The following is a 13092-nucleotide window of genomic DNA, read 5'->3' as shown; positions in this document are numbered from 1 at the left end:
GGGAATAAACAAACTATGTCTGAGTGTTTGCCCATGTCTGCTTCTTCAAAAAAAAAAAAAAAAAAAACAACGCATTCGAACTCTCTGTAATTTGTACTTATGAAAAACTTAAAGCTTTGAAAATTGCATATCTAAAAAAACTCTTCTTTTGCAATACCGAAGTTGATAGCTTCCTATAGGAATCATTAGTATTTATGACTTGACTTGACTTTGAGTGCATCCTATAAAAAAGCAAGCAAATTTCAAAGTACTGAAAGTCTAACTTTAATGCGTTTAACGTGATTTTAACAGACTTGAGTACCAAAAAATTCAAAACAAAAATAACAATGAAAAATCCGAAATGGCAACGAACTCTCAAATGAACTTATGAACAGAGTTGCCATTTGCGTAAATTATTACCAAAATTGGTAGAAAAAAATTTGGATTGGCTTAAAGGTAAGTTTTTTCTAATTTTGGCACATTTTTGTTAAAGTATTTTGTCTGAAAAACAAACAAAGTTTAGTTCCCGCTTTATTTTTCGTAGTTAACTTTTTATTATAAATTTATATCCAAAAGTGTAGTCTACTTTATTGCAATAATTTTTGAATGCTGTAATGTACGCTTCTTATATACATACATACATACATATGTATGTATGAATATCGATAAAAGGCTAACATATCGTGCTCCATTCGAAATTCATTTTACTGGAATCCTGAGCAGCTTTTGATTGCCTAATATTTTAAATGATTCCTTAAATAAAAAGAAAAAAAATGGACTGCCATGAAATTGCACACTATGATTGTTCACAAAAAAAAACAACACAAAAATCACAAGTACAGTACATTTTTTTTAAATCAACGGGAATATTTAGCTGTACATTGTTGGTTATACAAAAAAATATTCGTATACAAAGAATATAGCAAAAATTTTTTGCTTCAAAAACATGGAGAATATCAATAAATAAAATTTTTTGCAAACGATGAAGTTTCATTGTTGCTTTAAGTTTCATCACTTTCGCTTTTGGTTGAAGAAACCCGAGAAGATGCCATCAATATGACCTCTCCATATCAAAAGTTACATAAAAAATTGCTTAAAATTTAATTTAGCTTTTATTGAAATAACTAAATAATTAGAAAAAACTATAGTTTTTTTTTTTAAATAACTAAAAAAAAGTTATTTGTAGATATTTTCAGGACTTGGTAGAATTTTTCAAGTGGATGGCAACCCTGCTTATGAATAAAAAAATGTATCACGGCTATTTGCATAGGCTTACATTTACGTTAAAATATTCATAAACCAAAAAAAGCAAAACAGAAGCGGAAAGCCACAAAAAAAATTCTATAAATTTTGTGTGTAAAATCGGTACACAAACATAATACTCGAAATGCATAAAAATAAAACATTTAATGACAACAAAATGAACTAAGAAAACAAAGTTGATGCTCACTCGTTCATGGTAATGGTATCGTTAAGTGCACGTTAATGTGCAGCAGTTACGATTGTCTATATACTTTTGCAAATATATTTACATACTTACATATTTGCAGGTTTACATGTTCATGTACTCTCTATGAATATATGCACTCTTTTATGTACATTAGACTGCATCGCTCCCCATGAAAAAAAATATCGGTCCTAAGTTTTCCATTGGAATTATAAAATATTTTTACTTAGCTCCATTTCAATCTTTTTCAATAATATGCTGAATTAGAGTTAATGAAATAATTGAACCAATTTGAACCAAGATACACCTTGTAGTCAAAAAGGGGGCGGTCCCAAGGCCAAGTCTATAGCAGTCTTATTTATTATTAAAAGATTGTTGTAAGTATTAACATGGAGTAAATTAGCGTACTCAGTTATTGAAATATCGTAGTTTCTGGGTGTCCGAAATTTACCGTTATACGGGAAGTGGGTGTAATTTTAGTCCGATTTTAATACTTTTCATCGAATTTCTTCCTTATACCAAGGTTATTAAGTGCACCGAGTTTGGTTGAAATTGATGAATCTGTTACGGAGATACACATTTGTGGTCATAAGCAGGCAGGCCTAGCCCATTATCCAAAAATTTATAACAACCTAATTTTGTGCTAAGTAGTTATTGTAATTATCGATTTTGAGTCAACAAGTTTCCGTAGTTACTGATTTATCGCAGTTTTCGTGTTTCTGCAAATTTCCATTATATGGGAGGTGGGCGTGGTTATTGCCCAATTATAAATATTTTCAATAGATTTCTTAGCTAGGCCCTAGGCAAGGCTCGTACCAAGTTTGGGAAGCATTGGTGCAGCGACTACTGAGATACAGCGTTTCATTTTAAGTGGGCGGATTTACGCCCGTTTTTTTTTTAACTTCATAATAGTACTATTTTTTAGCAGAATTTGACTTTACATACTAATTGTGAACGATTTGGATCCAATATATACTGAAATATTGTGGTTGTTGCATTTTTTCGAAAATACCGGTATATGGGTTGGGTAACGTACCGAATTTCGTTGAGATATCTCAATTTTTGCTCGAGTTATCGTAAACACGGACGGACGGACGGATAGACATAGCTTAATCGACTTCGTTAAGTGAACAGAGTTAATATACCCTTGTGCAAAAGTGAGCTCGGGTATAAATTACTATCTCATTACTATGATTTAGTTGAATAATTTTTTTTTTTTATGTTTTTATGCAGATTTTTTAAGCTTAAACTGTTTAGTCGTCTGAGGTGATTTCTTTTTTGAAAAAGAATCCTTTAAGATATTTTTTTATTCATGAAAGACTCCATTTTTGGAGGCATTTAAAAATCGGTCCAGCTCACGTAAATTTTAATATTTCTCCGAAATATTTTGGTAGAAGTCTTTAAATATAATAAGTTTTGTTATCCCTGCGGAAGAACCGCAAACTTTTTTGGCGCTGCAGTCTAATGTACACACATACATATGTAGTACATGTGCTTCAAGCTCAACCATGGAGACGCAGATAATCGCACAGGCCTTCCTACTATAACCATTGCAAAGTCAAGCTGAGCAACTTATGTAGAGGGGCGCTAAAAGTCAAAATGCGAACAGCGCGGAAATATTAGATTGACGAAACAGAGTAGCCGGAGCAACAATGTTTGTGTTTTTTTTTTTGGTATTTCGTCATAGCTCACCCAACTTAGGCATTGAAAGCAGCCTTTTTTCCATTTGGTAAGCCACCAAAAATTGTAGCGATATAAAATTTATGATAATCATTTTTCCAACGCTATAAATGCAATAAAAGCCAATAAGCGCAGTTCACTCGGTTCGGACCCGAAACGTCAACACGCTTTGTCTTCCTTATCTCCAATGCCACTGTGGCACTTTTGCTTGCGTCATTGTTTAACTTTAGCTTCAAAATTGGCTGCATATTTTTTCTTCATCCTATTTTTTTTTTTGTTGTTGAAAATTTTCCACACATTTTGTTACATTTTCTTCTGGCCCATTAAAAGCTTAGCCTTTTACCCAGCCGCTTTGACCGTAGATCGACCCGCATCACTTCGCTTTGATGGCCAAAAACGTGCGTATGCACATCGATGGCGTTGGGAATTTGTTTAAGTGCAGTTGGCGTACTCGCATTTGGGAAAAACGTTTTGGCCATAGCCGAAAGGCGCTTACAGTTGGTTGGCAGGCGTGCTAACAACTTGTTGGTTGGTGGCTACTATTTTATTGCTGCTTCTGGTATTTTATTGAATACATCCATGTATTTATAAAAACAAATGTTGTAGGTGTATGAGTAGGTACATACATACCCATGCAGAAAAAAATTATCAATTGATAAACTACTAGCTAGTTTTTTTTGCGGGATTTCTATAAAATATATAACATGTAGTTAGCTACAAAAAGCTAACTTAAAAACTAGTTGACAAGTAATGCAGGAGTAGTGAAGGAGATTGTTTTCTTTAAGCGCGTTTCTATTTAAATATCTTGCACTTAGCAAATACTTTTTCGAATTGAGGACAAATAAAAGGAAGATCGAAATTTCATACTATCATTTTGTAGTTATGTCTGACGGAGTTCGAATATGAGACCACCTACAGCAGAATATGTAAACAAATATGAAATGTAATAAAATAAATTAAGTAAATAAAAATAAAAAATAAAAAAAATAAAAAAAAATTTTGTTTTTGCTATTGATATTTTATGTCCAAAAGTAGTTAGTTACATCAAATGCAGAGGTAACCACCCTTGACTATTCCGCGGCCATCGCCATAGAAATATAGTTAGCTTTCGTCAAAGAAAATATACAGATAATGAGTGACTTTTAGCTCCTTCCTAATCAACTTAAAGTTAGGTTATAGTTAGATACATTTCCTGCAGGGACATATTTTTGTTATAAAGCCTTAAATGTTAACTATTGCAAGTATTTCGTTTGTGTTTCGTGCTTGTATGTATTTATGTACATACCTTTTACTCTGTCCCGGCAGTCATGGATCAAGGGCAATCACGTTCGATCGTAAAAAGTTATTTACATATAAGGACAACAAATGTTACCAAACATATTGTCCATGTCGTTAGGCGATTTGCGCAATTTTCGTTACGGAAAAACACAACAATGAATGCAATTGATTTCAATGTTTAAGACATGTCGGAATTGGTATTGGGAAAAAAATAAGCCATGGGAAATAGGAATGTGAATCAAACGAGTGAGTATGTATGCATACATATATAGTGTATATATTAATTTTTAGAGTCAAGAAGTAAAAAAAATATTTCCCAAAAAACATTAAATTTTCTTAAATTCTTAAGGCCGTTTCACATTTTTACAAATTTTTTCTTGTAGCCTATTGGTACAAAAAAATACACAAATTGTAGCGAAAACTTGTTTAACAATCACACGCGACTGGTACAGTACAGACAAACACAATAGAAAATTTAATTGACAATTGATCCGTCACATCATGTGTTACTAATTTACACAAAATTTTGGATTATTGCCCATCCGTCAGACTAAGCCTTTAGACTGGGTGGACGTGTTCTTGAAATCAAAGGCACCTCTCTTTCTAGACTAGATCGATGGGGGCGGAAGTATTTTTGCGCAGAACTTTTTTCTGCGTAGGCGCTTAGGGAAGCTCGGCCAAACACTAACACAGAAGTAAGCGCCAATCTACTATTGTTATTAATTCTCAAAAAAAAAACCTCGAATTGAAATGAAGCTACAAATTTGCTAGCTGACTTGGTTCGTTTATAGATACCTAGACATTTGTGTACGCATATACATATGTATATGTACATACCTATATCTATGCATTAAGTATTGTGTGCAACATTTATTGTTCGCCGTACTAATCACAGCAACTTACTTACATATAACTGAATTTTACTTGTACGCATTCTAACTGTTATGAGATTTCGAACAATGACGAAGTAATCCAATTATTTGTAGACTCGTTTCGTAATTTTTATGTCTGTTGCAAATAAAAAAAGCAAAGCAAAGCGATCACAACTACGGATATATTTTGAGCAGTAAAAAAGTTGTGCTTTGCAATAGCAATAAAAAATGTTTACAACAAATGCAGGCTATGTTGAGTATAAGGAAATTGATTTTGGTTTTTCTTTTCGGTTTTTTTTCTTTTTGCTTTTAAAAACAACAAATGTTATAAAGCTATGGTATAATGGGAACTTTAATGCATTATGCTGTAATATGTTTTTATAGCTCGGTATCTTCGAGTACTAAGATTCTATCGATATAAAGTACCCCCTTGGTCTACTTAAACCCTAATTAGGCGGATAAAGCAAATAACTTAAGAAATAAAATTCAACATTGGCTGTTTTTAGGACCCGCAACTCCTCTCATAGTCAGCTTTTAAACTAGGGGGAGGGATACTTGCAATTTTTTTTTTTTTGTTCATGGGAATCAAACCCAGTGTAATAAGTTAAATGTACATATATGGGATTTTGCTAGCTACAAATTTCTGTACTTACATACTTATTTCTATGCAATTTCATTTGAGCAAAACATGTCATAAACTCTCCATTAAAACCTTTTCATTTCATATTTTGTAAAAAAAATTTTCAATATCTAATCAGGAGTGGCCAGCATTACGCCCATTTTCTAAAAATGTATAATATTCTTATTTTTCGCCTAAAGATCATTGTAAATTTCAATTTTGTGCATCATTAGTTACTAAAATATCGCAGTCTTCGTATTTCTGAAAACTACCGTTATTTATCATCCGTCCTACGCTCAAAAGCATAACCTGCATCAAGACAGGGCAGACAGCCACGGCTTAAACGATTTGTTTTTTCATTCCGAGCATTTATTTATGAATACATTTGTCTGTATCTATCTCGATTCGTTTTGGCTGTTACAAACAACCGTTATGTGAACAAAGTTAATATACCCTCGTCCACAAGCGCGCTCGGCTATAAACATAGAGCCACGTTTTGACAATTTTTCAAAAAAGTAAACAAAACCCATCCTTCTCACAGACATTGTATTTTTTATTGAGGTGTAGGGTCTAGATAAGCTTGTAATTTTTCTATTTTCCGACACCCCCTAAGGTATTGGAAAAACATGGTATTAGACAACCAGAATTCAGAAGATCCATACATACGATGCGATTTACTTTTGCTGATCTGTTTGACTCAAATAAATCGAAAGAAAGAATGTGGACAATGTGACCTTTATAACCATGACAAAAAAAAAATGTTAGTAAACAATTGCTTTTACTATTATTTTTGTAACTGAACATTGTGTATGCGTAAACAAATTTCGACTGTCCACATCGAAGGATATCTTTTTAAATGAGTCGTATTGTTTGCTTTGCAGCACCCAGCCTTGTTGCGGATAAAAATTAGCTAATTAATACAATAAACGTATATACATATGTAACTAAATACATACATGCATACATACTTTCGCCTACGTTACGCCCCAGTTTTTCTGACAACACTTTCACTATTTATCATCACGTATTGCTTTCAAGCTTTCAAGTACACAAAGGGATGTATTTATTCCAATTGTTGCCGCTCTATTATCTACCACTGCGCATATATGTATGTATAGTTATACATGATTCACTTGACAAAATAATTAATTATACAATGACTTTATATATAATTAATCTTCGACTGTCATAAAAAAATTTCGTATGTATTAATAATACAATTGTTTCTTTCTTTTTGTATATTTGCAGATGATTAAGATGATGGTCACAGTTGTTATTGTATTCACCATATGTTGGCTGCCTTTCAATGTGCTTGTGGTAAGTTTAGACTTTCATATGCTTATAATCATACATAAATATCAAGTTTTTCATATATGTAAGCTTATTAGCGCAAAATCATATTATTAATAATAAAATTTCAATACATACATTTAGTGCTTATCATAACTATACGACACTCCCATACTTTTTGAAAAGTTTTTGACTATAGATACATTTTTTTTATTATTTAATCTAAGTTCATTTTTAAGTTGGCTCTCGCAAAGACACGAATTTTTAATGGACAAATTAAATGTATATGTAGATTTTAAGTAAAGATTAATATGGGGTCTTAATTAGAGAAATACAAGCAAAATCAACAATTGTTTCTGTATGTCTCTAGGTTATTCCGTTTTCGCTTTAATAAGTGCAGGTTCGAAACTGCTAGGACATGCCGTTCATTGTTGGCAATTTTTTATTTTTATTTTTTTGTTGAAGGTTTCCTTAATTTTTTCCACATTGTATGGAAGAAAATGAGCGACACCGTTAACAAAAAAAAAAAATTCCGAAATCCGGTATTAACAGGTATTTTATAATACTAGAATTTAATGGGCTTTAAATCAGCATACCCAAAAGTTCATTGAAATTTCTCAACAAAAAGTGAAAATTTTTGATGCAATTTTTGTACACAGTTTGAAGCTTGGTTTTTGTTACAGAATGAAATACATATACTATTATAAAAAAATAACAATTAAAATTTAATAAATATTATTAATTAAATAGTGATGATAAGCACTTTGTATAATTTTCCCTCATTTGTTTTCATTTAATTTAATTGTACTCTTTGCAGCTTCTACTCAACGACGATGACTTCAACATGTGGGACCCATTGCCCTACTTTTGGTTTGCTTTCCATTGGCTAGCCATGTCGCACAGCTGCTACAATCCCATCATTTATTGCTACATGAATGCTCGCTTTCGTGGTGGATTCCTGCAGATTATTTATCGTGTGCCAGGTTTGCGTCGATGTTGTTGCCTGCGCCGTTATTTGCATAATCGTGGCGATCGAAATTATGATGCTACCGGTGAGATGACCTTCAAATTCAATGCTGATAATGGTGGAGGTCTGTTGAGGAAACCTAAAATACGCATTAGGTGCCACCAAACTCTGGTTTCTTCTCTTCTATCTTGACATCCTATATAGCTGTTTTGTTTTTTTACCCTTTCTTTTTGTTAGTGTAATGCTTTTTGTCATTGCTTTACCCTTTCTTTTGTTGACTAGAGCTAGTTAGTTATATGTATGTACGTGTGCATGTTAGCATATCATAATGCATGTTCTCTAGCATGTTGTCATATATACATAGTATGCAAAAAGTATACCGTTATAATTGTAGTTACTGAAGTTCCTTTGTGAGGATATCGCTTTCAATTATACTGTGAAACGTCGATGTGGCAAAGTTGTAGGCACTATGGGCCAGCAGCCCATAAAAAGTGGCGAAAATATGAAGCCATTGATCGATTTCAATGAGATTGTGTACAACGGGGTTTTTGGGCTCGCTGGTTAGGAATCTGAAGTCGTATTTAGAAAATTCAAAATGGCGAATGACTTAAAAAAATAGATATATATTAAATTTTTATGAAACCGTCTACAGAGGGGTCTATGGTGGGCCTATGGGGCAGCTGATTACGAATTTGAAGCCTGATTTGGAATTTTCAAAATAGTGTCGCCAATATAGCGGATGACTTTTAAAATTGTGGGGCAGCTGATTAAAGAATAAGACATATGCAAGACTTAAAAAATATACACACAAAAAAAATAATAATAAAAAAGTTTCCAGGTATATAAAAATTTAAGAAATTACAAAAAAAATATATTAAAGTGGATACCACATTTGTCGTAGGCTAATTTAAGGCGTTACCGTACAAATTTGGATTCGTTATAGATCCCATAAAAAAACTTCCTTACATCACGCACTATAAACACTTAATATTTTGTTCAATACATTCCACTGCCATATATGATCAATTTTCCAAAATGTTTCCAGTAATAAAAAATTTAATAAATGGTTTTTCTTGATCATAGCATTAATGCGGTTAGAAGAAACTATGGTGCAATGAGGTTTGTTATTTAATTTGGGAAAAATACTATACGGTTTTAACTCACAGAGGATCTTCTTTGTTTCTTTTTCTCTTTAACGTGTCAAAAGATTCAATGACATACTTTATGATGTGTTTATTTGCCACAGATACGGCAGCAAGCCTTTTTTATTTCCATCTGTTATTATCACATTCTTTTTGGGGGAGAATGAGGTGTCACCATCACCTGATTAGTCTCTTAATGAGATTCAAAAGTCCCGCTACTTTACTCGGAGAAGGAACCATCTTGAATGAACACAACTTAGTGCTTAAGGTTTTAAGGTTTTTTGTTCCAGCCTATATGCAGCGATAGTGCTCATAGTCTTCTTTATCCGCCCTCGCTCTGCCGGAGACCCCGGTTGAAACCAGAGCAGACGTGACGCCACAAAGGCCTTTGCCTTCGTGGCTACTTAATTTTGCACTTCCCCCAAGCAGGTTTTGGAGTCCTGCATTCCACTGATTTTCAACGTCCGTGGACAGTAATCCCTTGGGAGACGCAGCAGTATGGAATTTGACGGTATACATGCAGAAGAATTTCTCCTGCCTGCGTTTCGCTATTTTTAGGTGTATTTTGAACAAATTCCGCTTAGAAATAAACAAATAGGAGGAACATTCTGCTTTTTACGATGCCGGTAACCGATACTAAAAACTCGAATTCACGAAACTGGTAACCGGTATATGAAAACCGATTTCATTTTTAAATTGCCATAATAAAAATATAGGCGCGACCACTTCGATTTTCTAAAAAACTGTTAACCGGTACTAAAACCCGGGTTTTTCGAAATTGGTAACCGGTACAAAAACCCGATTTCCTATTTGAAATCACCGTTAAGTAGTACTTGTAGGGGTAAAGTTTTAACAAATTACGACCACTACTTGGACTTTTCGACAGCGATGCGGTAATTGTCAATACATTTTAATTAATTAAAAATATTGCCTGTCACATTGAAAGTTAAGACATTTCATTACTTTGATCAAAATATTTTTGTGAACAGCATGTCACTCTTTTATCCTATGCAGAATTTTTTCCACCTTAAATCATGGTAGAAAAAGAAGGTAGTTTCACTTATTGACTTCAGCAGCCGTGTTAGCCATCTGAGTTTTGCTGAGATTACGACATTTTCATCAAAATCAAGCTACCAGATCGGAAATTATAATAACATTCTTTTCTGAAAAGATTTTGATCGGCAAAGGAAAAAATTAAATATTTAAAAGCAAAATGCGCATTTGAAAGCTGCGAAAATACCAGATACCACTGCAAGGAGGACGGTATAAAATTTTTTCAATTACCACCGCTTCCTTTTGTGAGACCAAAATGGCTTGAAGACTGCGGCTTATATGTTCTAAACATTTTGCTACCACGGATATTACCATTAATTAAATACTAGTTATTGTTATTGCAAATAAACGATGAGTTGCTGAGCCAATGGGCCTCATGCATAAAAAGTGAGCTTAAGCTCCGACTCGATTTTCAGTACAAATTCTTGAGCTTGAGCTCACCCTTTCAGTGCAAAAATTGAGTCTGAGCTTAAGCTCACTTTTTATGCATAAGGCCCATGGAGTTTGATGGGCTGGAAAATTTTGCAGGTTACCTTGTGTCGAAAATGGGTCTGGCGCAATTCGGTTTCAGGACGAGTGTAGGGAAAGCTAGTAATTATACATTCGTTAATTGCATATCTGAAAGGAGGTATTTATAAACCAAGTGCTGATTTTTTGAATATTTTGGAGCATTTGAACTCGAAATTTATTGAAAATAATGGTGAAAAATTAACAAGTCCAAATTTAAAAAGACATATCGATGGCTGAGTGGAAGATCGACCTATCTCGGCTGCCAGTTCGAAAAACGCTCTATCTCAAAAAACTTTTCAAGAACGCCCTATTTCAGAATTTTATTGAAAAACACCCTATCTCAAAATTCGGTTCAAAAACGCCCTATCTTACTTCAAAATGTATTGAAAATATGCTGATATAGGGCGTTTTTGAATCGGCAGCTGAGATAGGGCGTTTTTGAAATGAATTCTGAAATAGGGCGCTCTTGAAAAGTTTTTTGAGATAGAGCGTTTTCGAACTGGCTGCCGAGATAGGTCGATCTTCCACTCAGCCATCGATATATTGTACAATCCAAATGTTACTATCGAGGAATGAATTGTAAAAGGTTTTGTTTTTTTGGGAAGGAAATGCCATGATTCATAGTATTTCGAAGTAAAATTGCATTCTTTATACGTAGATATTTTCAATACATATGTATATTATGTACCAGACTTGTATAGTTTCATCTAAGAAGACTAAATTATTTACACCCATTTACTGTGAAAGACATTCCCATCTCGAAATTCGTTAATTTATGAAACATGAAAAAATTATGAAGCTTGAAAAATCTCAGTAGCCGTCAAAAAGTTGTTTATTGAAACAACCTTCTTTTTTATCATGCCTTAAATGCTATATTGATTGGCCTAATCAGCGCTTGTCTTTGGCTTCGAAATAAAATTTAGCAATAGACACTCGTGTACATTAACGTTTATTAGCCAAGTGGATATTTTATGTATTTAATCAATTCGAAGAAAGGTCTTGTTACTAGCTGAGTGAATGTAATTATTATAATTATTTCCAGCTAAATTAATTTTGTGATGATTAAAAAAATCTGACACACGTAAACTTAATTTTGGGTGGTGGATAATAATCTGTATATAACAATAAATAAAATAGAAAATCTTTTTAATATACCAGGCTTTTATAAATGGACTAATAATTATAAAATAATGTTTCTCAGATCCATAAAATTTGTTTTGATAACTTTTGATCTTGAAATTTGAAAAAGTTTTTTTTTTATTTTATTTATTTTATACTTTTTAGTCTTGTCTGTATAAAATTTTGCAATAGGTATTAAATTAATTCAACTTGCAGTGAAAAGAGAACAGAAGTTTATACAAGCAAAATGTTTTGTGTTTACGTTGATTATATACATACATACATTCATATAGCAGCGGGGCGACATCTAGAGTCTTATAATTGTATGTCTTTGATATGATACGTATGACGAGGTTGATATCTTGACTTTGCCATAAATACCTTTGCTATATTTATAGTATAAATGGTGGTCTGGACATACAACATTGCAAGTTGATAAAAGCGTTGTAATCGTAAATTCTTTTAACTAACGCAAAAGAATGCAAAAACATCAAGCTATCAGCGTAGGAAATTGATTGATAATTTCCACACAAATATACAACGATATTATTAATTGATAATACATGGCGTATGAGTGACATTCTTTCAAGTCATATTTCATAGAAAAGAAATTACTACGCATTCTCATTTGACCATTTACAACTTGAAATATGTATCAATCAATTTTCTTCGTCGATAGCCTGATGATTTTTAATTTAATAAAAAACCTTTTATTTTAAAATTGTTTCCTGTTAAAGTTTGCATTTTTTATTCACAATGCAAACCGCAGGACCGTAATCTATGGCCCAAAATTAAGTTCAGGTGTTTCGGCGTTTTTTTTTTTTGAGTAATTTCGAAATTTGAAATTTTCCTTACAGTGTAATTGGAAGAAGTACAAAATAGAGACATTCTTTCAAAGAAATTTGTGTGTGCAAATTAACTACTATGAAATAATTATCAAATGTTTTTTTTTAATACCTATCTTTCAATCAAAATTCTTTGGTGTTGTGCTAGATACTTATAAAGTATTGCGTTGAAAGCGCTTATAAAATTGATAATTCTACTAATTTCATTACAGTTTTTGCTTGGTTAATACATTTTCTTACACACCCCGCACATATGCGTGATGTTGCGCTTAACTTAACAAAAAACTATTT

The 13092-nt window shown here is 32.8% G+C and overlaps 1 protein-coding gene across 1 annotated transcript in view; it reads left to right on the top strand.

Moving 5' to 3' along the window:
- Positions 1 to 7123: 7123 nt before the first annotated feature.
- The window catches only part of LOC118738193 (RYamide receptor), a gene marked incomplete at its 5' end in the record, with an annotated part of 6359 nt that continues 390 nt past the window's right edge, over positions 7124 to 13092 (top strand). Inside the window, 2 exon segments of the mRNA XM_036469116.1 lie at positions 7124 to 7192; positions 7983 to 8217. Of these exon segments, the coding sequence (XP_036325009.1) occupies positions 7124 to 7192; positions 7983 to 8217 (304 nt within the window).

The sequence above is a fragment of the Rhagoletis pomonella genome, unplaced genomic scaffold (genome assembly GCF_013731165.1).
Source record: "Rhagoletis pomonella isolate Grant_MI unplaced genomic scaffold, Rhpom_1.0 Rhpom_scaffold_00004, whole genome shotgun sequence".
Taxonomy (NCBI): Eukaryota; Metazoa; Arthropoda; class Insecta; order Diptera; family Tephritidae; genus Rhagoletis; species Rhagoletis pomonella.
Note: the sequence above shows the minus strand (reverse complement) of the source record. Positions and strands in the feature narration are given on the sequence as shown.